We start from the raw sequence: 25,777 nt of genomic DNA on the forward strand, positions 1-25,777 counted from the left end.
TATACAACGCGGAAGGTGAATACTGTTTGCTTCCTTTTGTAACTGTTTGCATTCTTGGACCATACAGTCCAGGAGGCAGGAACTTTGATGCTCTACTGGAATGAGCACATAGTAGGCACACAATTTGTTGTTGTTGTTCAGTCACTAAGTCGAGACGGACTCTTTGCAACCCCATGGGCTAAAGTACGCCAGGCTTCCATGTCCTTCACTCTCTCTCTGAGCTTGTTCAAACTCATGTCCATTAAGTCAGAGATGCCATCTAATCATCTCATCTTTTGCTGCAACCTTCTCCTTTTGCCTTCAATCTTTCCCAGCATCAGGGTCTTTTCCAGTGAGTCTGCTCTTCATATCAGGTGGCCAAAGTATGGGAGCTTCAGTTTCAGCATCAGTCCTTCCAACGAATATTCAGGGTTGATTTCCTGTAGAATTGCCTAGTTGGATCTTCTTGCAGTCCAAAGGACTCTCAAGAGTCTTCTCCAACACCACAGTTCAAAAGCATTATTTCTTCAGCACTCAGCCTTCTTTATGTCCAACTCTCACATCCATACAAGACTACTGGAAAAATCATAGCTTTGACTAGATGGGCCTTTCTTGGCAAAGTAATGTCTCTGCTTTTTAATATGCTGTCTAGGTTTGTCATAGCTTTCCTTCCAAGGAGTGAGTGTCTTTTAATTTCATGGCTGCAGTCACCATCCTTAGTGATTTTGGAGCCCAAGAAAATAAAATCTGTCACTGTTTCCACTTTTTTCCCATCTATTTGCCATGAAGTGATGGGACTGATGGGCTTGATGCCATGATAAATATTGGCCAAATGATGAATGAGGAGATAAGTAATTCCACATTTCCAAAGTCAGCAGACAAGGAGAGAATTATGCTCACCCCTTGAAGCATCCAGCTATTTCTTAGTACAATATCTTGGCAACTGTATTAAACCATCACATCAGACATTTATGGTATGAGGACTGAATTGTGGAGCTTCCAGTCTGAGAGCCAGACTTCTTTCTATTTAATTAGTCTCCAGGAAGTTTCAAATACTCTGCTTATTGTCTCAATAATGATACTTTCTATGTAGATAAGAAATTATGATTGAGCATAAAATTCATACTGTAGTCTTAATTAGCTTCAAATGTAATCCTTAAATCTTGCCTGGTGTTTCTCAGCATGCAGTTGGCTGCTTTTCTCTATGTGGTAAAGCTCCCCCTAGGGAACCGCAGCTCAAAAATGGAGTGTGAGGAAACAGCTTGTCAAAACACAGCAAATCCATCAGAGAAGCACATTCTCCTAGCATCCACCACTGGCCAGGTGGAAGCAATGGGAAGGTCATAACTGGAGTCCACCAGGGTCAGGCTACCCTGCGACAGAGGTCTCCAAACTGGGTCCTACATGCCTGGGGACTTCGTGAAGATTCTCTGAGGGAACGCAGGGCTTGAGATTTTCAGGGACTCCATTTTTCAGATCCTTGGCTTCCCTATGCATTCTTCCAATAAATCTGATCTGCTTGAAAACCCACCCGTATACATGTTCACAGCCTCCCTTACCTCACTGGACAAAGTCAAGCCCCTCCCTGCTCCTGAGGGGCAAACATTCCCTGAGTCCATTCTGCTTAAAAATGGTCTAAACAGACATTTTCCAAAAGACGATACCCAAACAGCTGGACTCACTGATTTGTTTGTGTGGTTAGACTAACTGGTATTAGGCAGCTGCCATTTGCTTATTCTGTATCCAGTGGAAGCCAGGCCCTCAGCTTCCTTCCAGAAGCAGGAGCGGGTGGTTCGAAGATGAAGCCTGGGTCAGAGCTGTGGTTGTTGCTGTAAGTAACAACTGTGGTATTGTCTCTCATCTGTGGTTTTGGTTTTCCTCCCTGATATTGCTCTCCAAGGATCACGCTCACTCCAAATCCCTAAATCCTCTGCTCCATCCTGCCCAGGGCCCACCTGCTCAGCTGGTTGGGGGTGACTCTGAGAGCCAGCTGGGAAGCTGAAAAGCAGGGCGGCTGGACATGCTGCCTTAAGCAGACATGGGAAGAAGACAAAGCCTGACTCAGCCAGTCTGTCCTTCCCATTTGTGTCTAATTACCATGGATGCAATCCTGTTTACACATAGGAGGTCACTTATCCTTTTAAGATGGGCTTCCTTGCAAATTGTACTTAATTATGGAATACTGGCATTCATTGTCTGTTGCTCACAGATCATTACTATCCAACTGAGTAGCATAGCACAGTCACTTGCCTACCTTTTAAAATGTTGACCCAGAGAGGTGCTCTGCTTTCTAATTCAAATGTTTTTAGTTTAGTTGTGGTCCTTTTCATCATGGAAAATAGGTAACTGAACAATTCCTCTACTTCCCTCTATAATGATGCTTCAGAAACAATACGCTGTACCTTCATTCAAGAATTATCTTTGTCAATATTTATCACCCACCCCACCTCTTTGTATCTCCTACCTCTTCTCCCCCAGCCTGGGAAAGTAGGGAGAACTGGTGAGAAGGGAGCAGTATTGTTTCTTGGAGTGAGTAAGCGAGGTGTCACAGAGGAAGGTCTGTGTAACACTAGGATATACAGCATCAGGTCAAATGAGGAGTGTGCAATGAAGCCAATGGAGTTGCTCCCTGGTCTCCCTATTGCCCAACATTCCTTAGTTCAGTAGATTAGCATCCTGCCAAGAAATCAAGGTCAAAGGTGGCATCCTCAAGGGAAGCCATTAGCTTCTCCCCTTAGCTGATGCAGCCTTCACACTGAACCCCAGAGACCTCAGATTTGAAAGCAACTTAAAGCACACATTGCCTAGCATCACCTCTGCATATCAAAGAAAATACATTTTAATAAATCATCAGGCAGAGATATAAGGTAGCAGCCAAGGAGAGTATATTTGGGAAGTGATAAATAGCTTCAGCTCAGGAAACAGCAGCTCTCAAGAAAGGTAATGCTAACACTCTCATTTTTTGAAGGATGCTTTTGAGGCAGGATTATATCTCAAAGTATTAACTTGTATATTTTCTATTTATTGTTCTTTGCTTGCTCATTGGTACCCTGCAGTCATTTTTTTCCTTCAACACTTGCAGGCTTCCCAAATGATGGAGAACTCAGACACCCTGAGTGGGGAAGGGCGGTCCCAAGGGGACACCCTACCACCATCAGAAAAACCGAGACAGTCCTTGTAGTCTTCTCAGTCCTGAGCTCTATTGTCAGCCTTACACTTGAATTTGATGTTTTTAACAGCTCTTTACACTCATCCTCATGATTCAATTAGTCTTTTGTCATAAGGGGCTTTATTAAATGGAAAAGTTAAGTTAGAATCCTTTGTCAAACTGAAGAGACTCATGACTTGTTTAACTACATGTATGTTATGAAAGATTATCTAACAACAAATAGCTGATGTGTTGTGCTAAGTCACTTCAGTCTGTCCAACTCTTTTTGATCCCATGGATTGTAGCCCGCCAGGATCCTGTGTCCATGGGATTATCCAGGCAAGAATACTGGTGTAGGTTGCCATTTCCTCCTCTAGGGAATCTTCCTGACCCGGGGATCGAACCCACATCTCTTAGGTCTCCTGCAGGCAGGTTCTTTACCACTAGCTCCACCTGGGAAGCCTATGTATTTGCAAGAATTCATGCTTTGTTTTGACTCCAGCTATCAATCGCCTTAGTGGCAATGTTAACTGAAATCAGCTATTTCAAAGTCATTATCATTACATCCAATAATGTAAGGAGGAAGCTTGAATCAGAATCATTGTTGGAAAAAAAACGTCTGTGTCTCTTGCAATCAAAGAAAGAGAATGTCTCAGAGAAAAATACTCAGAGGATAATGGCTTCAGGTTTAGACTGCAGTCATTATGAAACATTTCAAAATTAGGAGAAGACAGTTTTCCAGATTAGCAGGCTGTTTTTATTTCTGATGGGTCTTACAGAGCTTTCAAGCAGTAGTTCTCAACCCTGGCTAGATATTACAACCCCCCAGGAAGCTTAAAAATAAGTGCTAATAACTGAACGTCTCTGGGGGCGGGCTTGGGTGACTCCAGGATACAACTGCAACGAAAGAATCAGTCTGAAAAAGTGTTTTTCCTCTGCTTTGGTTCACATAGCAAAAATAAGGCTTGGAGCTCTAGATTTAGGAATGTAGTGTTGCTGCTGTGTTCAAGGTGAGGAAAGAGAGTTGCTAAGTAAGTGTTAGTTCCTCAGTCATGTCCAGCTCTTTGCGACTCCATGGACTGGAGCCCGCCACGCTCCTCTGTCTATAGGATTCTCCAGGCAAGAATGCTGGAGTGGGTTACCATTTCCTTCTCCACTAACTTACTTACTTGTAGGTCTCATTTGTCAAAGATGTTATGCTATAGGTTATCACTGCAAACCAATATTGAATAATCAGGTAAATCGACAAATAACAATGGGAATCTAGGTATTGAAACCACAATATTATGACTTCAATCTACTGTGCATTCAAATGAAACCTCCTAAGTATCTGCTAGATGTTGGAACAGCCCTGTTCTGGGGTTTTCAGCAGCAAATAAGTAAGTGTCTCCCCCGGCTCCCCTGGAGCTCATTTCTAGCAGAACGATGCGACACCTCTCTGTGGCTGTGATCACATTCACAGAATTCGAGGCATTGTGAGGACTTTCAAAAGAAGCAAAAAAAAAAAAAAAAGAAAACAGAGAAAGACTTTTTCTCCTGTTCCTAAAGAGCTATCAGCTTGGGTGAGATGATACTACTGCATCCGAAGCACTGTGTGCTCATATGGGTCTTGTACCCAATATTCCTTATGTGCTAAATTTGGGGGAATATGTTGATCAACACATAGAGAGCACAAAACTAAACACAGGGTTCTCAAGGAAGCTTTGTAAAAGGGGTGGAACCTTGCATATAGGATCCGCCATTTCTGTCTTTCTAAATTCCATATATATGCGTTAATATACTGTATTGGTGTTTCTCTTTCTGGCTTACTTCACTCTGTATGCAAGGCAGCAAAAGAGACACCGATGTAAAGAACAGACTTCTGGACTCTGTGGGAGATGGGGAGGGCGGGCTGATTTGAGAGAATAGCACTGAAACATGTATGCTACCATATGTAGAATAGACGACCGGTGCAAATTTGATGCACGGAGCAGGGCACTCAAAGCTGGTGCTCTGGGACAACTCAGGGGGATGGGGTGGGGAGGGAAGTGCGAGGGGCGTTCGGGATGGGGAACAGATGTACACCCGTGACTGATTCATGTCCATGTATGGCAAAAACCACCACAATACTGTAAAGTAATTAGCCTCCAATTAAAATAATTTTTTTTTTTTTTTAAAAAGGGAAATAAAAGGGGGTGGAACCTGAATTTGTCTTAGAGGATGGGTAAGGACTGGATCAAAGGGAGGTGTTGAAAGGGCAACTGTGGGAACTGGGGGCAGAAAAGCTCATGTGGAAAGAGAAGGGTAAGAGCAGGGACAGTGGGGAGAGAGCCCGGCTGGGAGGATGGCTGTGGACTGAGGAACCACAAGCACTGGGGTTGGATACACACTGTGAGGGTAAAATTGCTTCAGGTCTGAAAAGTGTAGACAGTGCAGAGATCCAGACACCTCCTCTGACTGAGAAACGCGCGACTGGGCTGTGATGCACAGAAGAATGTTCAGAATGTGTGTGTGCTCCGCTTCTAAAACCAACTAACTGATGCTTAAATACTGATCATGCTCTTGAAACATTTGAATGCGGTGCTAAAAGCTGAATTTAACTAAAACCCAGGTACGGTTAAAATACACATTAGATTAACTAGATTAACTCAGCCCTCCACCTTAGCAGACCAGTAGAAGTAATGGGGTGCTTTGGTGGGGTATGACTGAGCGACTTCACTTTAACTTTTCACTTTCATGCATTGGAGAAGGAAATGGCAACCCACTCCAGCGTTCTTGCCTGGAGAATCCCAGGGATGGGGGAGCCTGGTGGGCTGCCGTCTATGGGGTCGCACAGAGTCGGACACGACTGAAGCCACTTAGCAGCAGCAGCAGCTACTATTTTAAGACACAATATCTAGCATAACTAAGAAATCACAAGACATGCAAAGGAGCAGGAAAATATGGAAGTTAAGAGAAAGGATAGTCAATACAGGCAAATCCACAAACAACCCAGATAGCAGAATAACAGACAAGGAGTTTTAATACTATACAAATGCTAAGTATCGAGTGGGGAAATGGACAACATGCATCCACAAAACAGAAACAAATAAATGCAGCAGAGAAATGGAAACTATAAGAAAGAACCACATGGAAATTCTAGAACTGGAAAATACAATTTAAGAAATAAAGAACTGATACGATAAGCTTTACAGAAGATTGACCCAGAACAGAGCCTTGAAGTAGAGTAGAGGAGAAAAAGCCAAAGGAAAAGAAAGGAAGAAAATGAGGAAAGTTTTCTCTTAGAAACCATGATATATGAGTATTTCACATGCTTTGGAGGTTTGAGTAAGATTAAGAGAGACATGTCCAGACTAGGAAGTATGGAGACTCTTGGAGGAGCCTTAATATAAACTGCTTTATTGAAAAATAAAATCAGGCAGCAGAGTTCACTTTGTGTCATTCATATCACGGAAACACTGAATATTCCTTTACTGGAGGACTTTACAAAGATTAAGGTGGCAGCTGTGATTTGATGGTGGGAACTCAGAAAGGGTGAGAGCGACATAGTGATCCAGGCAAGAGACCATGGGCATGTCCTGGACTCACCATGCTGCAGGCTGAAATTGAAAGGGGAAGTACATATGAAGGGAAATGAATTCAAAAAAACTCCCTGAAGAAGTATCAACAAGACATCCTGATGGGTTTCCTAAGGATAAAGAAAAGAAAGCCCCCCCCATCCCCCAAGAGTATCCATTTCTGTTCATTTTCCATTTCTGGAAGAATGAGGGCAAATACAAAACTAGGGTTTGGGTTAGAATGAGGAGCAAAGGGGAGGATGAGCTGAAAGTTCAAACTTCTGAGTTCCAGATAGAATGACAGAAAGCAGGTGTCTCACGTTGGGCTGTGCAGGTGGGAGGCTTGTATTGGACAGAATTTCTAAACTGTTTCCTCAGCATGCAGAAAATGCTAACGCATCCTGGGGTCAGAGCTGAGCCCTGCTGCTGGGGGCTACAGATCTACGTGTTTGCTTCTCAGACCTTCCTGCGGCCTAAGCACATCCAAGGTTCAGTACAGTCTGTGACCCATTTGTGGTACACAGCGTGGGGAGCTGTGGTCTGAGGAAGTGAGTTGAGGCATTGTTCCCTGCAGGAGACCCCGTGGTCCAAAATGATTTGCTGGTGAGAGAGCCTGTGGGTAATCTCTCACACACACCCTCTATTCTAACATTTTAAGAGTGACAAGGTGGCAAAATAGATGTTTCTCCAAAGAAGACATACAGATGGCCAACAGGCACAGGAAATGATGCTCAACATCACTAATTATTAGAGAAATAAAAATCAAAACCACAATGGGGTGTCACCTCACACCAGTCAGAACTGTTGTTGTTGTTTTAATTCCTAAGTTGTGTCTGACTCTTTTGTGACCCCACGGACTGTAGCCCACCTGGTTTCTCTGTCCATGGGATTCTCCAGGCAAGAATACTGGAGTGGGCTGCCATTGCCTTCTCCAGGGGATCTTCCCGATCTAGGGATGAACTCTTGTCTCCTGCACTGGCAGGCAGATTTTTTGCCACTGAACCACCTGGGAAGCCCTTTCAGGAGAATATGACAGGTTAATCTTCCCACTCTAAGCATTAAGAATAATAGTTCACAATATTAACTCCTCAAAAAGAATAGTAGGTATCAAAAGCTCTACAAATAATAAATGCTGGAGAGGGTGAGGAGAAAGGGGAACCCTCTTACACTGTTGGTGGGAATGTAAACTGTGGAGGTGCCTCCAAAGACTAAAAACAGAGCTATGATATGATCCTGTAATCCCATTCTTGGGCATAAACCCCTCAAAAGATGAAAACTCTAATCTGAAAAGACACATGCACCCCAGTGTTCATTATAGCACTATATACATGCCAGGGCACGGAAGCAACCTAAGTGTCCACAGAGAGATGGGTGATACAGAAGATGTGGTACGCATATACAGTGGAATATCACTTGGTCATAAAAAAGAATCCGCATCACCGTGGATGGACCTAGAAACTATTGTGCTAAATGAAGTCAATCAGACAAATACTATATAGTATCACTTACACAAGGAATCTAAAATATAATAGAAGTGACTTTATTTATAAAACAGAAATAGACTCAAGATATAGAAAACAACCTATGGTTACCAATAGGGAGGGTGGAGGAGGGATAAATCACTAATATGGGATAAACCGATACACACTACCATATAAAATATATAAACAACAAGGTCCTCCTGTGTAGCACAGGAAACTATATTCAATATAATAACTTAAAATAGAAAAAGAGTCTGAAAAAATGTGTAACTGAATCACTTTGTTGTATACCTGAAACTAACACAGTATCGTAAATCAACTATCCTTCAATTTTTAAAAAGTAACGCCCTTGCCTCCCCCCAAAAGAAAAGAGTAACAAGGTCACTTATAATGAACCTGACTCACAGAAACACCAGGCGCTATTAGTCTATGAAGTTAATATTCAGTTAAAAAGTTTCATACCACATGCCATTTCATAGCTGTGACTCTCTGATGAGCAAATTAAACTGTTCAAGTCTGCAAATGAGGACCGTGGGAATTTCTTACCCTTTAATTTACCTTGAATACCCTCTAAGGTTGATGCTGGGATAGTAGTGACTCCTAATGAAATCAACACCTTGTACATTACTATATGCCTGCACCAGCCGGGTCTGTACTGTCTCAAGTTCAGTTGCCCACATTAAATACTCAGGATGAGAAAATGTGGGATTCAAAGGATATTACATGTTTTCGGAAACAAGTCGTTTGTCTTTTATCATTTCACGCCAAAGCCGCTATTTTACCTGACATTGTTCAAAGACGTTATCGTATGCAAAATTGAACAGGGAATTTCATTTTAAGTTTGAAAAAATGAGTGTGTCTCAGACACGGTAAATTTTCATTAACTTTCTTGGTTCTAAGTGAAGGAATCTCTAAATTGCAACTAAGCGTTTTGAAAGAACTCTTGGGACTTTTTGAGGAGAGACTTCTGGGAACTGCCTGATTCTCTTGCTCTTTGATCCCAGTCTGGCAGAAGGGCTTTCTCTTCTCAAAGCATCTCAAGAAAAAGCCTGCTTTTTCTCAAGTGGCAAAATCTATAGCTCCTGGCCTGGATGCCCAGGTGCTGGGGGAGCTGCCCCTCCAATCGGTTATCGCCTTCTGGGTCCCTGGCCTCTTCTGGGGCTCGCTTCTGTCCTTTTTCCTGGCCTGGACGCCTCACCTCTCTACAGCGCCTGCCTCCTCCTCATCTCACTGCCTTGTGTGTCCTCTGGGTCAGAACCACTGGTCCATTCAATGTATGGTCTATGCACACACCCTCCCCCTGTTACATGTGTCTTTGTCTGCTCGGCAGTTCCTCGAGATCCAGGATACCGAATACAATCAGACACAAGGCAGAATGGCTAAAAGAGTATTCATTTTCAAACTTTTAAAGCACTTTCTAATCTATTATTTTTAGTATTCCTGAATAAAAATAACAACTTATTTCCACATGATGAAATGCACCCACCCACCCACCCACTTCTGGTAAGGGGAAAAGATAGCAGTTAACATGCAGAAGGAATACAACTTAAAAACAGGATTCTGTTAAAATCCTCTTTTCTATTTCTCAAGAATTGGGGTATTTGGGAGAGGCATTTCATTTCTAATGCATGCTCTCCTCCAAAGTTTTTCTTCTGAAACTGTTTGGCATTAAAATAAATACTGAAATGGTCCAAGTAAGGTTAGGTTTCTTTTTTTTTTTTTCTTTTCTTTGAGGTCTTTAGGCAGAGGTCCTGAAGTCTGAATCAACTGCAAATTGCTCAGTCAGTTTTGCCTTTTCCCCACATGGGAATATTTCCAAGGGGCCAATCGTTAAGTCTTGTTTAATAAAATAATCATTGGCTCTTCAATTTATTTACCATTTGCCCTTCCAAGGAATTCTTATCTGCCAGACACAGCCGCCAAAATTCCCCAACAGGTGTCTGAAGTTAATTAACAAAGAACCCAAGTCTTTGCTGGAAAGGGAGGCAGCATTCATGAGATTAGGCTCTGGGGTTTGGGAGATGAGGGCTCTAACACAGGCGCTTAATCTGAAGATACCAAGTTTTGGCCAAAGCACACAGCTCTCTGGCTGCTAGAACTTGGCTCCAGAAATCAAGTTATTAAAAATGAGTCAGCAAAGGGTGCTCTGAAGAAGGACCTTGTCTGGGAAAGTGGGCTTCTTTTAAAAATACTAATTGAAATTACATGTGTTTTAATTAAAACAACATCTGCCAGGGTCTGAAGAAACATGTTTTGAAACGCAGAGAAGGTATGCCTCTAAAAATGTCCTCAAACCTACTTAATAAAGTAAAGCTTACACATTTCCCAGTGATAAGAATAACACACTGCCTCCCAGGTTGCACTGAGGTTTCCAGAGACTCGAGTCTTTCCCTGGGCACAGGTGGGATTCCCAGGGTTGGGAACGCAGATAAAGAAGGTGCCCATGAGGCTGTGGTGAGTGGCCTGTGAAAGGTCTGCCCTCCAGGAGCAAATACCCACATCCCAGGGGGTTCTGCTACATGGAAGCCACTACATGGCATGAGATGAGAAAGTAATAAAGCACACACATGTGTGTACTTAAAAGGTAGTGCCATACCTTTTAAGAGCCCTAGGAGACGCTGTGAGTACACCGTGATACTCTGAATACACAGAGGATGAAGACCAGGACGTGTTTCATTCCTACTGCTGTTCAGTTGCTAAGTTGTGTCTGGCTCCTTGTGACCCTATGGACTGCAGTATGCCAGGCTTCCCTGTCCTTCACATCTCCCAGAGTTTGCTCAAACTCATGCCATTGAGTCGGTGATGCCATCCAACCATCTCATGCTTTATTGCCCACTTCTCCTGCCCTCAGTGTCTCCTAGCTTGAGGGTGTTTTCCAATGAGTTGGCCAAAGAATTTAGACAAACTTTGAGGCATGATCTCCTAAGCAGCATCTGGAATGCAGCTTCATGGAGATGGAGCACAGACTTAGGTATCTATCCTGGTCGGGAAGATCCCCTGGTGAAGGGAATGGCAATCCACTCCAGTATTCTTGCCTGGAGAATCCCATGGACAGAGGAGCCCATCAGGTTACTGTCCATGTGGTCGCAAAGAGAGGACACGACTGAGCAACTACTACCAACCTGTCCTCATGATTCAAGAACTGGGTAAAATATATCCCAAAGTATGGAGGAAGATTGTGCTGCCTGCTGTCTCTTCAGTCATGTCTGACTCTTTGCGACCCCATGGACTATAGCCTCCAGGTTCCTCTGTTCATGGGATTCTCCAGGCAAGAATACTGGAGTGGGTTGCCATTTCTTTCTCCAGGGGATCTTCCTGACCCAGGGATCGAACCCATGTCTCCTGCGCTGGCAGGCGGATTCTCTACCACCGGACTACCTGGTGAAGATCAGTGCTAACAAGTCTAGAATTCCGTGGGTATACACCTTGAAATTTCAGCTGTGAGATCATTAAATAAAAGAGAATGTTTACAAAGCAGCACAACATTTAGGGCAGCTTGGATACAATGAAGGTCCCCCCACCCTCTTTCCCTCCCATGTCTCCAAAAAAAAGACATTGCTCACCAAGTAGAGATCTGACACAAGGGCAGCGGTTGGGGGGAAGGGGTGATTCTCATTCCATCAACATTACCATTTTCTTTATTCTGTCTTCATTTCCACTTAAAGACAACATTTTTATGGTGCCCTTCAAATATAATCAGCAACCACTGTCTACAAAGAATCATCAGAGTGGTGAGATAAAATCTTTTATCTTAGTATTTCAAACAGATTAGGGCAAGAAAAAAAGCTAGGAAGGGAATGCCCTCCCTAAAATGAATGAAAGGGATGATCAGACAGCCTTGAGGGGGGAGGGAAATAGCAGTAGATTTGATGCTTCAATAATACTTAACTCCTGGGCAAGAAACTCCCTTTATTTTGTTCGTGATTTCATGAGTGTAGGAAAGTGTGTCATGTGCACTGCTACATGACCCTGGAGATTTGGGGGTCCCTTCTCCTCCGTCTCTCTTGGGGGACAGAAGTGTTTGGGAGCCAGCAGACTTCCTTGGGAAATAGCCCTTCCTGATGCTGGCAAGAGTCAGGGTCTGGTGCTCCCTTTGAGGCTGGATTGGGTTGAGAAGGTGTTGGATAGAAGAAGCTCAGACAGTTGCTAAGGTGAAAAGATGGTTGGCCCGATGTCAAGAATGCATCAGATCATATGATTGTATGGAGGCATCCGTCTATGATTCCAAATGTGGTGAGCCGATCTCCAGATGATGACAGAGCACAGGGAAAGGATCGTGCAGGGCAGAGAGGACGTGACTACAGGACTGAGATGAGCTGGGGAAGGAAGGGCCAGGTTCACACAGCAGCGAAGGTCCCTCTCTTCAGTCCAAGGAGGGGAGTGAAGCAGCCAGGAAAATACTCCCAGCATTTCAGCCTGGCTCGCCTGCCTGAAAGGGTGGCTGGCAGCCATCTCCCAGGGAAGCAAAGGGAGTGTGCCCTGTGAGCTCTGCCAATACCACCTGTAGCGGTGTAGCAGTTCTTCCAACCTTTAGGAACTGTCAGGGCACATGCAGAAAGCATTGCTATTTCCCACCCAACCCAAGCCTCTTCCAAAGTGGCAACAGAATGACTTTGACTTGAGTCCAGGATTTCTGGCAGCATCTGACCGTCTTTTTCCTCTCTTCCTTGGATGCTGTGAAAAGAGCATCCTCTTCCCTGCCCTCTCTCTATGTGGGATTCCCCAAACCTCCTCCAGATCTGCTCTCCAGAATAAATAATCCATGTTATTCACCCACCAGAGAATTAGTTTAGCAAATATGTACTGAGCACAACAAGGGCTAGGCATGGAAGGACATAGAAATAAATATGGTACCTGACTCCTGCTTATTATCTCATTGGGAGGAGATGCAATGCAATGCAGAAAACGTGAAAGACAGCACAAAAATAAAATTATATAATGGAAATCTGCTTCCCCGGTGGCTCTGCTGTTGTTCAGTCGCTCAGTCGTGTCCGACTCTTTGCGACCCCACGGACTGCAGCACGCCAGGCTTCCCTGTCCTTCACCATCTTCCGAAGCTTGCACAAACTCATGTCCATTGAGTTGCTGATGCCATCCAACCATCCTTGGTTACCCCCTATTTCTCCCTTCATTGGGGCTCTGAGTGATGACTGGGGGGTGTGTGTGGCGGGGGAGGGGGGTAAATGCACAGAGATGAAAGCACAGGCCAGGGAAGGGAACTGCTCAGGGAAAGCCTTATAAGCAGGGACAATGGTACAAAGGCTGGTCTGGATGAAGAATTTATCAGAAAGAGTGGTTAGAGATAAGAGGCAGTTGGTGATACCACCCCAGTATCTTTCCTATCTAGTGTTCATATGTGAAAAGCTTTGCGTTTTGTTAGAGGTTTGCTTGTTCGCTTGATGGCAGAAGAAACACCTGCCGTCTTCATCAGGAACTGTTAACGTGCTGAAACGTTGGCATTTTGGTAAACGTGCTAGAGCAGGACAGTACTGTTTGTTCTTTTCGTCAAAGCTAATTATCACCATGAAAAAGAAACCCTTTCTGAATGATGAAACAACGCTTTACACAGGAGGATGATTAACATTTTTGGAAGGCTGCAAAGAAGTGGGTGGATGTGCAGTCACCTGGACCACAGCACTGCATCATTCAGAAGAACACAAACATCTCCCCGAAGCCTACTTATCACCTGATGGCAGAGACATCCACAGAGCCATGGACACAGCCTGAATGGGAAGACAGGGAGAGGCCGAAGATGTGACACTCTTTTTAGTACTATCTTTTTTAAAAAATCATTTTTTTAGAAGAAACCAAATAGGAAATAAAAAATACCTGGAGACAAATGAAAATGAAAGCACAAAACTCCAAAACCCACGGGATGCAGCAAAAGCAGTTCTAAGAGGGAAGTGGATAGTAATACTACCTTACCTTAGGAAATCAGAAAAATCACAAATAAACAACCTAATCTTACACATTAAGCAACTAGAGAAAGAATAAATAAAACACAAACCTGGCAGAAGAAATCACAAAGATCAGAGCAGAAATAAATGGCATAGAGATGAAGAAAACAATAGAAGAGATCAATGAAACTAAAAGCTGATATTTGAAAAGATAAAATTGATAAACCTTCAGCCAGACTTATCAAGAAAAAAAAGGAGAGGACTCAAATCAATAAAATTACAAATGAAAAAGAAGTTAAAATGGACATCACAGAAATACAAAAGATCATAAGAGATTATTTACTACAAGAGTCCCTTGGACAGCAAGGAGATCAAATCAATCAATCCTAAAGGAAATCAACTCTGAATATTCACTGGAAGGACTAATATTGAAGCTGAAGCTCCAACACTTGGGCTACCTGAAGCAAAGAGCCAACCCACTGGAAAAGACCCTGATACTGGGAAAGACTGAGGGCAGGAGGAGAAGGGGGCGACAGAGGATGAGATGGTTGGATGACATCATCAACTCAATGGACAGGATATTGAGAAAACTCCAGGAGCCAGTTAAGGACAGGAAAGCCTGGCGTGGTGCAGTCCATGGAGTCACAAAGAGTCAGACATGACTTAGGAACTGAATGACAACAACTATATGCCAATAAAATGAACAACTTGGAAGAAACGGACAAATTCTAAAAAGGTACAACCTACAAATTCTAAAATTCTAAAAAGGTACAGTCTCCTAAAATTGAACCAGGAAGAAACAGAAAATATGAACAGAGCATCACAAGTGCTGAAATTGAATCTGTGATTTAAAAATTCCCAACAAACAAAAGCCCAGGACCAGATGGTTTCACAGGCAAATTCTATCAACCATTTAGAGAAGAGCTGACATCTATCCTTCTCAAAATCTGAAAAATTGCAGAGGAAAGAATACTTCCAAAGTCATTCTATGAGGCCACCATCACTCTGCTACCAAAACCAAAGATACCACAAAAAAGGAAAATTATACACCAATATCACTCATGAACATAGATGCAAAAATCCTCAGCAAAATATTAGCAAACAAAATCTGACAACACATTAAAAGGATCATACACCACAATCAAGTGGAATTTATTCTATCAGATCCTCATAGAGCTTATGGGGTAGAGTAATTATTGTTCAATAGTTTATTTGAACTTTTTCGTATCATGGAGTCCAAGGAAGATGAACCATTTCTTAACCAGAGTTATGGTAGCTGTCCCTCCCTCCACCCTTAATTAAAAGAACAATCTAAGAAGAGATGTAATTCAAACTGGACCCCCATGATGGAAACAACTGGATTCCTTCTGAAATTATGAGTGTCTGTATACATCTAGCAAACTTAGTAGACAATGAACTGATTTTTGGATGATTTTCTTTATTAATATAAAATCTTTTTCTTTATTTAATATATATTTTTTTGCTTACTTCAAGTTTTGCTGATTTGCAGTTCACTATAACATGACGGCCAGACAGGAAAAAATCATTAATAATTCAGTTATTCATTCAGCAAATATTGATGAATCCCTGGTATGGGTCAGGTGGTGTTCTAGGTACATGATCTACATCAGTAAACACAAAAGATGGAACCTCCTCTTCTCAGTAGGTGACATTCCAGTGCAGGGAGACGGACAAGAAACAAGATAAATAAATAATATGTTCCATGTCAGAGGGTGATTAGTGCCGTGAAGATTGATAAAGCAGTAAAAGGGGGTAGGGTTTTAAGAAGAGGCACCAGAAAAGGTTGTTTTGGGAAAGTAACACTTGAGTAAAGACCTGAGGGGCTGAGGAATAACCACATGGACATCTGAAGGAAGCGGAGATGGGGTGCAGGGAGCCGCATGCTCAAGGGCCCTGAGGCAGGCTCGTGGCTTAGGTCATGAAGGAACCACGTGAAGCAGCGGCCAGTGAGAAAGGAGGTGGGGCTGGAGAGGGAACAGAGCTGGATCATACAGAGCTGCGCAAACAAGGACGTTCACCTTCACACTGAGAGAAACGAGGAGCTGATGCAGGGTTTTAAAAGGAGAAAAGACACGCAGTAAGGTTTTGACAGGACCACTCCGGCTGCTCCTTTGAGAGTAGATGGTGGCACTGGGGTGGGGGGCAATGAGACCTGGAAAGTGGCCATGGAGGGTCAGGTTCCGGGAAAATTCAGAAGGAAGCCAGACCTGCTGATGGATTGGGTATGAGAGTGCAGAATCAAAGGACCATTGCAAGGACAGGTCACTGCGGGGAAGCCTGTGGAAGGACTGGGCTTGGGAGAGAAGACAAGGAACTCAGGTCTGGAGACGTTGTATCTGAGATGCCTGTCAGACCTCCCGTGCGCGTGGTGGACAGACTATTGCCGGCAGAGATGTGAGATTCATGCCAGAGGTATCTACCTGGGAGTTTTCAGACTATCTTTAATACCTGGTCACGGAAGCTTTGAGGCTTCCCAGGCGGCGCAGGTGGTAAAGAACCCAGCTGCCAATGCAGGTAGATGTAAGAGACGCAGGTTTGATCCCTGGGTCGTGAAGAGACTCTGGAGGAGGGCATGGCAACCCGCTCCAGCATTCTTGCCTGGAAAGCCCCATGCACAGAGCAGCCTGGTGGGCTACAGTCCATGGCGTCACGAAGTGTCAGACATGACTAGAGCATTAGCATACATACACACCCCAAAGTTTTGATTAAGCTGATAGAGAAAAGTCCAAGTTCAATTTTGTTTTTGTTCTTGGTTCAAAGTCACTGCAGCTTTCTTTTCAATAGATAAAGTTCTGTATAGCATTGTCTCATAAAAACCCATTACTTTGATACAATATTTAAAGCAAAAGAGTTAGCAAAGGTCATGTTTCCTTTCTCCCAGACAGAAGAGAATAGTGTGCTATTTTGTCCAATTCTGCTTTTCTTACTCAAGGAGAAAAGATATTGATTCCTTAAAGCCTATGACTGAGATATTTTCACTCCTATTTTTAAACGGCTGGCTCCCTTTCCTGTCTGGTGACATTTGATAGTAGAGGCTTAATTTAACATGGGCAATATGGACTTCCAAATGTTCCTGCCTCAGAGACAGTTCTAGATAACCGACTTCCTGGAGAGAAGAGACGCCTTGAAGCTAGAAAATCCATCAATAGTTCCCTACTTTGTTATATTTTAAGCCACGGAAAGAAATAAAACACACAAATGCACTACACCTAGTATTCGTATCCAAGTAGCAGTGATTAGCTATTGATTTTTCCTCCAGGTTACAGAGGAGCGCCAGGATGTGATTGGAAGCCGCTGCTCGCTCCTCTGAAACCAGCAAGGAAGGAAAAGGAAAGCAAATACGCAGGGGGCTAACGGTGTAGCTTAAATACGTAACATCTACCACCCACATTTAAATTCAAACTAAGTATAACTATCAAGTTGTGAGCTTATTTCATGCCTGATGATGCACTGCAAGCATAACAAATAACCGCATTTATTAGACACAGATTTGAAACCTGGTCCCTGTGAATGAATAAGTGGCTTAGAAGACCCACAAGGGCTTCCCTGGTGGCTCAATCAGTAAAGAATCTGCCTACAATGCAGGACACCAGGTTTGATCCTTGGGTCAGCAGGGTCCCCTGGAGAACGAAATAGCAACCCACTCCAGTATTTTTGCCTAGGAAATCTCATGGACAAAGGAGCCTGGCGGGCTACAGCCCAAGGGGTCACCAAAGAGTCGGACATGACTTAGCCAGTAAACCGAAAGAGACCTGCAAACACTTGATCTTTATTGGAGGATATGATGGCTATTGTGGGGTGGAAAGTGGCTGGTTCCCAGATCACCAAGGGCCTAGTATGTCACCCTCAGGAATCTGGATAATCTGTGTATGAAATTTGAACCCATGCCTGGTATTCCAACTGCCCCAGGAATGGAGTCGTCCCTCTTCACTCACTCTCACCTGCTTCCCCCAGACCCCCTGAGGGTGCATAACCAGAACCTTTGCCACGATGCGTGGTTCAGCTCCCTGCTGTCTGATTCCCGCTGATACCTACTACCTGCATTCAAACTTGCCAGGCTTAATGCTGCACTGATCAACCACCCTGCCAGAGTCATCTCTTTCACCCCAGGAGGTCATTGGTCTATGGGGAGGTTGTCTCTCTCCCTGGGCAGGTCCTGGTGGTTCATCAGTTCTCCAGGCATCAATCAACCTTGGCCTGAGCATCCTCCCAGTTACAGGAGGAGGGATCCAGAGCATCTCTTGAATCTGGACAACCTGGACTCCCATCCCCACTGTGCACCAGGCACACCAGGCCCTCAGAGACCCTGAACCCCCATCAGCCTGCTCCCAGATCCCCTTCTGGAGGGTTGTCTGCAGAGGCCGCTCCTCTAGCTTACATAGTCTTCCCCTGAAAGAACCACAGAGCCCCATCTCATTGGCTTCAAGTCTTTGTTAGCTTCGCAACAGCTGTCACCTTGACTTTGACCTCTCAAACCCACAATCCCTGACGTTAAATGAAAGAAGCCGGATACAAAAGCTCACATCTTACATGATTCCATTTACATGAAATATCCAGAATAAGAAAATCCAAAGAAACAAAAAGCAGACTGCTGGCTGCCAGGGGATGGGAGGAAGGGGAAATAGGGAGTGACTACTTAATGGGTACAGGGTTTGGGGGCTTCCCAGGTGGCGCTAGTGGGAAAGAACCCACCTGCCAATGGAGAAGACAAAAGAGACATGAGTTCCATCTTGGAACTCCAGGAAGATCCCCTGGAGGAGGGCATGACAACCCACTCCAGAATTCTTGCCTGGAGAATCCCATGGACAGAGAAGCCTGGTGGGCTACAAGTCCATAAGGTCGCACAAGGACACGACTCAAGCGACTTATCATGAACAGAGTTTTCTTCAGGGTCACAAAAATGTTTTGGAACTTGACACAGGTGATGGTTGTACAACACTGTATAAATACTAAATGCCATCCAAAAGGTATATTTTAAAGTGATTAATTTTATGTTATATAAATTTCACCTCAATTTTAAAAGATCGCAACCTCACCAGTGACAGCGTGCCTGACCCAGCACCTCTTTCCCCCACAGAACATTTCAACCACACCATGGGATTCATATGTGTCTTTTGTTGGTTGCCCCTGTCAAGAATGTAAACTCCACAAGGGCAAGGCCTTCTCTCTGTTTTGATACCATCTCGAGGCCTAGAGGGCTTCCCCTGTAGCTCAGCAGTAAAGAATCCACCTGCAATGCAGGAGACCTGGGTTCGATTCCTGGGTTGGGCAGATCCCCTGGAGGAGGCAATGGCAACCCACTCCAGTATTCTTGCCTGGAGAACCCATGGACAGAGGAGCCTGTCTACAGGCGACAGTCCATAGGGTCACAAAGAGATGGACACGACTGAACGCTAGGCATAGAGCAGGCCTGGAACACGAGGTCATGGGCAAACATTTGTCGAATTGATAGACTTATGGATGATCTCTTTAATGCTTCATTAATGAAAGATCCTCCCTTTCTTGAATACTAAACTAAAGGCAGATGATTCTTGAAAAATAGCACTGGAGAGCCAATCTGGTCTAATGTAAAGATAAATTTTAACACAGAGAGGAGAAGAGCCCTGCACCCCATTAGAATTCCAGTTCACAACATGGAAAGCATACAAACAGCCTGGCAAGGATTTAGAGGATCAGGACAACGGTATCCAGTGCTCAGCACTGCGGTAGTTTTTAATTTGCAAGGATTAGGAATGTCAACAAGCTTCGCGTTTTCCTCTAAATTCTAAAAGATAAATTAGCGCATTGATTTCCGCTAGAAGGAGAGCTGGAAAAACAAGGTCTCTGACACATGCTCTGTTTCTGCACGCGCATATATGTTCTGCATGTGGGTTCAAACACAGGAAATGCATTATACTTCGATTTAAAAGAAAAAAAGTGGAGACGCGGTGAATCGGAGGGGACCTACCAATGAGCTCCTTATTCCTGACGTCCAAGGCCATGTTCCGGAGCGCAGTGGCCACTGCGCACACCACACGGTCATTGTCGATCCGCAGCAGCTCCACGAGGATGGGCAGGCCTTTCTCTTTCCGGACAGCAGCTCGGATATATACAGACCACTGCAAATGAGGGGAGGCCAAGGCGTTAGGAGCTGGGGTGGGCAGAAACCCTCCAAGCAAACAGCGCCTGTGGGTGTTCAGACTGTCATCCACAGGCGCCAAAAAGGCTGAATTATCAAGACCTCCTTGTAGAATAGGTTGAGCATGTTAGACAGGTATTTAAAGGTTTTAACTTTATTTTTGCCTCCAACATAGGATAGAGGGTTCAGGGTTAATCAGTCCATCACGCTTCATTTCTCTGGTGCCAGCTTTCTCAGTCTAAGAGTTAGAAAGACATTTGTGTGGTGTCTTTATACCTGATACTTTAAGATATGGAGGTTTGGGACAGGAAGGGCTGGTTATTGACATGAAGAGGAAAAGAAATCCTGGAAAAAGTAGAAAATGATAAATGGTTGCACACAGGTGATTTAAAAAAAAAGAACAAAGAAACTTGAATTTGGAAGTGGGGCAGAGAGATCTTACAGAAATTACTGTCAATTAAGTTTTTTGCAGAATAATTAGGAGGAAATAAATCGGAAAACAGTATGGCCGAGGAGAGGTACATATGACATCAAAGACGAAGTGTGAAAATTATAAAATTCAAAAAATTAAAATATATTATATCCAGGGCCATAATTCAATGTCTAATTTATAAGGTAAGCATACAATTTGTTTTGAGTTAGTGGTGGTTGGCCTTAGTAGAACACATCTAAGGCTTTTTATGGAAACGTATTTGTCATATCAGGACAATAAAGCATTCAGATTCATTGAACCAAACACAGGTAGGTTCAGGTTTTCTAGACATTCGAGTATACACACTTTATACTCCTGTACCGTGTTCCAGAGAAGAACGTGTGCCACAAAAATCAACCAGTATAAGGGTTTAATCGGTTGCAACTTCATTTATGAGCTAAGAAAACGAACTTCATAGCTCGAGGTTCTGGATTCTGTGGCAGAGTCCTCCTGGGGACCACCGAAGGTGGACAGAGTCCCCACCCTCCCCGCCGGGCCCCGCCCCCCTTTCCCCATGGGGACAGGCACCCCAGAGCTGGCTCTCACCTGTGGCAGGCAGGGAGCCCCCTCTGGCAGTGAACGTAGGGCATATGCCATGCCTGCCACATCCTCAGCCCAGCCCTGCATGAAATATGAGATTAAAAAAACACACAACTTCATCCTGTCCTACGTTAGAGAAGTCACATTCACATAGTTTCTTATCCCCATCAACTTGGACCATTCACTTTCTCCTGACCCTACACTGTGGTTCAGACTCCAGCAGGTGTGAGGGGGTAGGGGAGCAGAGGGAATTCACGACAGCACCTCTTGACTGCAATTAACTATTTCATAGCCCCAGTCTCAGGAAGCAGAGGAATGGATAGTCAGAAAGTGTTAAACATGGAAAAAAAAAAAAATCTCAAGGTTTGGAAACCGCTTCTCGAAATTTAGCTGTCAGGATGGGATATCCCTCCCAAGGAAAGGAGCTTCATGAAGCCAGTTCAAACTCTCCGTCATGTCCATGGGAAATTTCATCTGCAATCTGACGTGCTGACACATGATTTTCATCTGCCCCTCCACTATTGCTAAGCCTTCTGATTTCCGGGTCCAGGAGTAGGCTAGACCCCTGAGCTTCTGCAGCCATTCACTGCTGGGTTCTTCCCTAAAACTAAGGAAAACGGAAATCAGAGCATGGAGTCCGTGTTTCCATATGGTACGATGAACATCAACAATGCATTTACATCAACAATGCATTTTAACGCTGGGGAGATATTCTGCGCCTTTTGGGAGACCAGGGTGGATATTTTTGGAATTCAGCCAGGCTGAACTCAGGCCCAAAGATGACCTCTTTCCCAGAACCACCTCATCCTAGACCCCAGATGCTGGCTTGTCCATTTGTGGTCTCTTCTAATCCCCAAACTCCTGGGAGGGTGACACTACTGTTCTTATTTTATAGACGAGGAGATCTGGACACGAAGATGTTAAACAACTGCCCGCAGGCCTCCTGTGCCCCTTGGTCCCGAGTCCTCCCCTTCTAACTCTGCTCTCCGTGATTCTGACTATATTCCCGCCCCGCCATCATCTCACCGTCCCACCTAAACCTCTGCGCTCAGTCCTTCCCCTCCCTTCCGTTCTTCCCAATATCAACAGAGGAGAATCTGGCCATGTTTGAAACAAACCAGGAAAGGCCTCCTATAACTTACTTTTTCCTCTTTAGAAGCCTAGTTATTATATACCTTCCTGTTGGATGGAAAGATGGTTTGGTGTTTGTAAAATGATGCATCCTTCGGCTTCGCCGAGAACCGATTTGAGAGGAATACAAATGGCTACGCATGGCCCAACACGTGCACGGGTTTTAGATATACTTTTCTGGTATGAGAAAATGGTACACAGTGATATGCTCTAAGTGAAAAGGGAAAAACAAGACAATGGGTTTGATCTTATGTGAGCGACACATAGAAAATAGCCTTTATTTTAAAAATTTTAGTTGTGTGTGAGTTTGTGTGGGTATGGAAAATCCCCAGTATTAGCTCAGCATGTGATGATTCACAATCAATTATTAACAATTCATTCAAAAGATGTTGCAAGCTTCTAAAGTTTTCTTGACATGCAAGGATTTAGGATATTGATGCTTTTTAAAAACACAATTATTTATTTAACTTTTGGCCGCATCGTGCGGTATGTGCGATCTTACTTTCCTGACCAGGGATCGAACCTGCACGCCTTGAGTTGGAAGGCAGTCTCAACTACTGGGCCCTGGGGGACATCCCAGAATCGTGATCCTTTTTAAGTAGCAGCTGAGCAGTCTTGGAGCAGGTCATGTATAACCCACATGTGAACCTTTGTGTAACTCAATAAGAAGGAATAAAGAGGTGAAAAGAGAAAGGCATGATGCAATATTTGGGAGATGGGGAATGTTTCCCAGGGGCACTGAACACAGAAGTGTGAGACTCATATAGAGTTTTTCCAAAAGAGAAGTGAGTTGCCTTGGACAGTACTGAAGCCCATGGGGTGTTAGTAAAGTATATGAGTTGCCAAGAGCTTTGTAAGTGAAACAAAAGTAGAAGCATCACTGGCGTGAAAACAGATGAACAAGAAAGAAAAGATTATGGTAATTCATTGTAACTGAGGTGGAAATCTTTGGACAGAACTTGATTTTTTTGCAAACAGAATGATAGCATCATGTACTGAGCCCACCAGTGAGGAGGGAAGGGACAAAAGTGTGGCTTTAGGAACGGTCCATGAGCTGAAGAGAGGACGTATGATGATTCAAAAGGAGAAGGAAGAAAAGGAAGAGGAGGGGGAGGATGAGAAAGAAGAGATGAAGGAGGAGGAGGAGGGGAAGAGGAGAAGGGGGAGGAGAGGGAAGAGGAGAAAAAGGAGGCAGAGGAGAGGAGTTAGGGGAGGAGGAATAGGAGGACCTGGTTCAGGAGAAAACATGGCCCAGGCTAAGGACCTGAGGCTGCAGAAGGATTAGTTGGCCAGTTGATTGGGATGCATCGGAATGGCAGGCATTGGACTATGACCACCTGGGTTAAGGAGAGGGTGTGCTGCATCTCAAGGGAGCTCAACAGTGGGAAAGGTGGTTGTGGGCTGGGAGAGCATCTTGGACCAGAGATAGTCCAATCACCAACTGCCCCATCCCAGCTAAGAACCCAACTGGACAAGGAGGCTTGTCCTGGGCAAGAGGAAACACAGGAGATAAACTATTCTAGACAGAAATGAATACCCGAACTCCATCCCCTGCAGGGATATGCTGGTAAGAGCCCCAAGTTTAGTGCCAACCACAGAGGGCATGAGAAGATGAAGTCTGACAAATGTAGCTAAGTGGTAAGCCTGAAGGAGTTGAGAACTAGTTTGATTTGACTGAGTTTGCAAGAAGTGTTTGGATGAAGTGCTTCCCCCCTCCCCCACCTTTTATCGCATCAGGCAAAACGAGGGCTCCAAGATGACTTTCAAAAGAGAACGTTTCCAGCTGTGACTCTGCAGTCTTTTTCTGCTTCCTGCTTAGCAGATGATGGCCCTAAGAGCAGCCTTGGATGATCACATCTTCATGACACCTTAAAGATGGCAGGAGAGCTGTCAGCCTGGGGGACATAATTCAAAGAGAGGAACTTCCCTCCTCACATACCTTCCTTTACTTGTTACATCAGAGAAAGTAGCTTTTACCTCCTATCTTGTTTGAGCCCTTGTGTATTTGTGGAGGTCTCTTTGTTATAGCAGTAGCTGAAATTCTTCTAAATAATGAGATGTGCTTGTGTATTTAAAATGAACTCTAACCATTGAATTCTAGCCCTAGGTTTTAACTAGTGCTCTTGGAAGTATGCATGCTCATCCTTGACATGTTCCTTGTAAAAGTGACCCCTGGGATGCTCTTGTACCTTGTGTGTATACAATGCCTTGTGTGTATACATCTCCTTGTGTATATACTCCTATTATGGCACCTCTCATGTATTTTTTTGGACTTTCTGTTTATATATTTATTATTCTGAAAGGTACCTGAGGGAATTACCAAGTCACATTCATCTCTTTATATCAATTGTCTTCTAATTTCTGGCTCACAGATGGAAATTAAAAATGTTTAGCCGGTAAAAGAAAATGTTGGGTTGATTTCTAGTACCAAGTGTGTGCTATTTAAGAACAGCATTTTCTCCACTGAAAGGAACTACATAAAAAGGACCAAGTGAAAGTCGCTCAGTCGCGTTGACTCTTTGCGACCCCATGGACTATACAGTCTATGGAATTCTCCAGGCCAGAATACTGGAGTGGGTAGCCTATCCCTTCTCCAGGGGATCTTCCTGACCGAGGAATTGAACCAGGGTCTCCTGCATTGCAGGTGGATTCTTTACCAACTGAACTATTATGGAAGCCCCAATAGGACCAAAGCAACTGCAATTATAGACAGGACCAGTAAGTTGAAGATTCCTCTGGAGGAGGAAATGGCAACCCACTCTAGTATTCTTGCCTGGAGAATTCCATGGACAGAGGAGCCTGGTGGGCTACAGTCCACGGGGTTGCAAAAAAGTCAGACATGACTGAGTGACTGAGCACAGGACAGCAAGTTCTAACCACTTCTACAAAAGTGTAATCAGAGTTCGAAATTACCATACATCTCTTTGGGAGTCTCTCCGAAAGCCACACTCATCCTTAATTCTCTGTATGGGGACAGAACTTTTGGTGTAGTATTTAGGAATAGTTGCTTGTCCTCAGGGCTGAAAGGACACAATACTGAGTTTCATGTCCTGGGCCATCACAGCTCTGATCATGTCGGGACACTCAAACTGAAATTTCCATGTTAGAATTCCTCTGTGTCCCCACTGCTTGGGTAATTAACCATGGCAGCTCCCAGGCTAGCCCAGATCTTAAGCTGGGCTCAGAAAGGATTTCTTCTACAGATAGTTTTACAGCTCTCTGGAATCCTTGGAATTTCCTATGGAGATTGGTTGTACCTGTGAGGTACCAAGCCCTAATCAACTTTATACATGAATGGGCCCAACAGGTTTAAGATGCTGCTGCAGTGTCTTCTCGCTGGCATTACTGCGGGTAGAAAATCAGCTGTCATCCTTATCTTTGTATGCAACATGTCTTTTCCTCTGGCTGCTTTTAAGATTTTCTCTTTATTACTGATTTTGAGCCATTTGATTAT

The 25,777-nt window shown here is 44.1% G+C and overlaps 1 protein-coding gene across 3 annotated transcripts in view; it reads right to left on the bottom strand.

Moving 5' to 3' along the window:
* The window catches only part of CTNND2 (catenin delta 2), a 1,106,103-nt gene that overhangs the window by 98,833 nt on the left and 981,493 nt on the right, over window positions 1-25,777 (bottom strand). For 2 of the 3 annotated variants that reach the window (XM_086362480.1, XM_086362481.1), the window contains exons 16-17: window positions 21,199-21,273; window positions 20,010-20,160 (exon numbers count right to left, since the gene is read on the bottom strand). In XM_086362480.1, coding sequence (XP_086218606.1) covers window positions 20,010-20,160; window positions 21,199-21,273 — 226 coding nt within the window. The remainder of the gene's footprint in view (window positions 1-20,009; window positions 20,161-21,198; window positions 21,274-25,777) is intronic. The other variant, XM_086362482.1, reaches the window with a different exon arrangement.

The sequence above is a fragment of the Bos grunniens genome, chromosome 20 (genome assembly GCF_055505025.1).
Source record: "Bos grunniens cultivar Pamir isolate PY7600 chromosome 20, Bosgru_T2T1.0, whole genome shotgun sequence".
Lineage (NCBI taxonomy): Eukaryota > Metazoa > Chordata > Mammalia > Artiodactyla > Bovidae > Bos > Bos grunniens.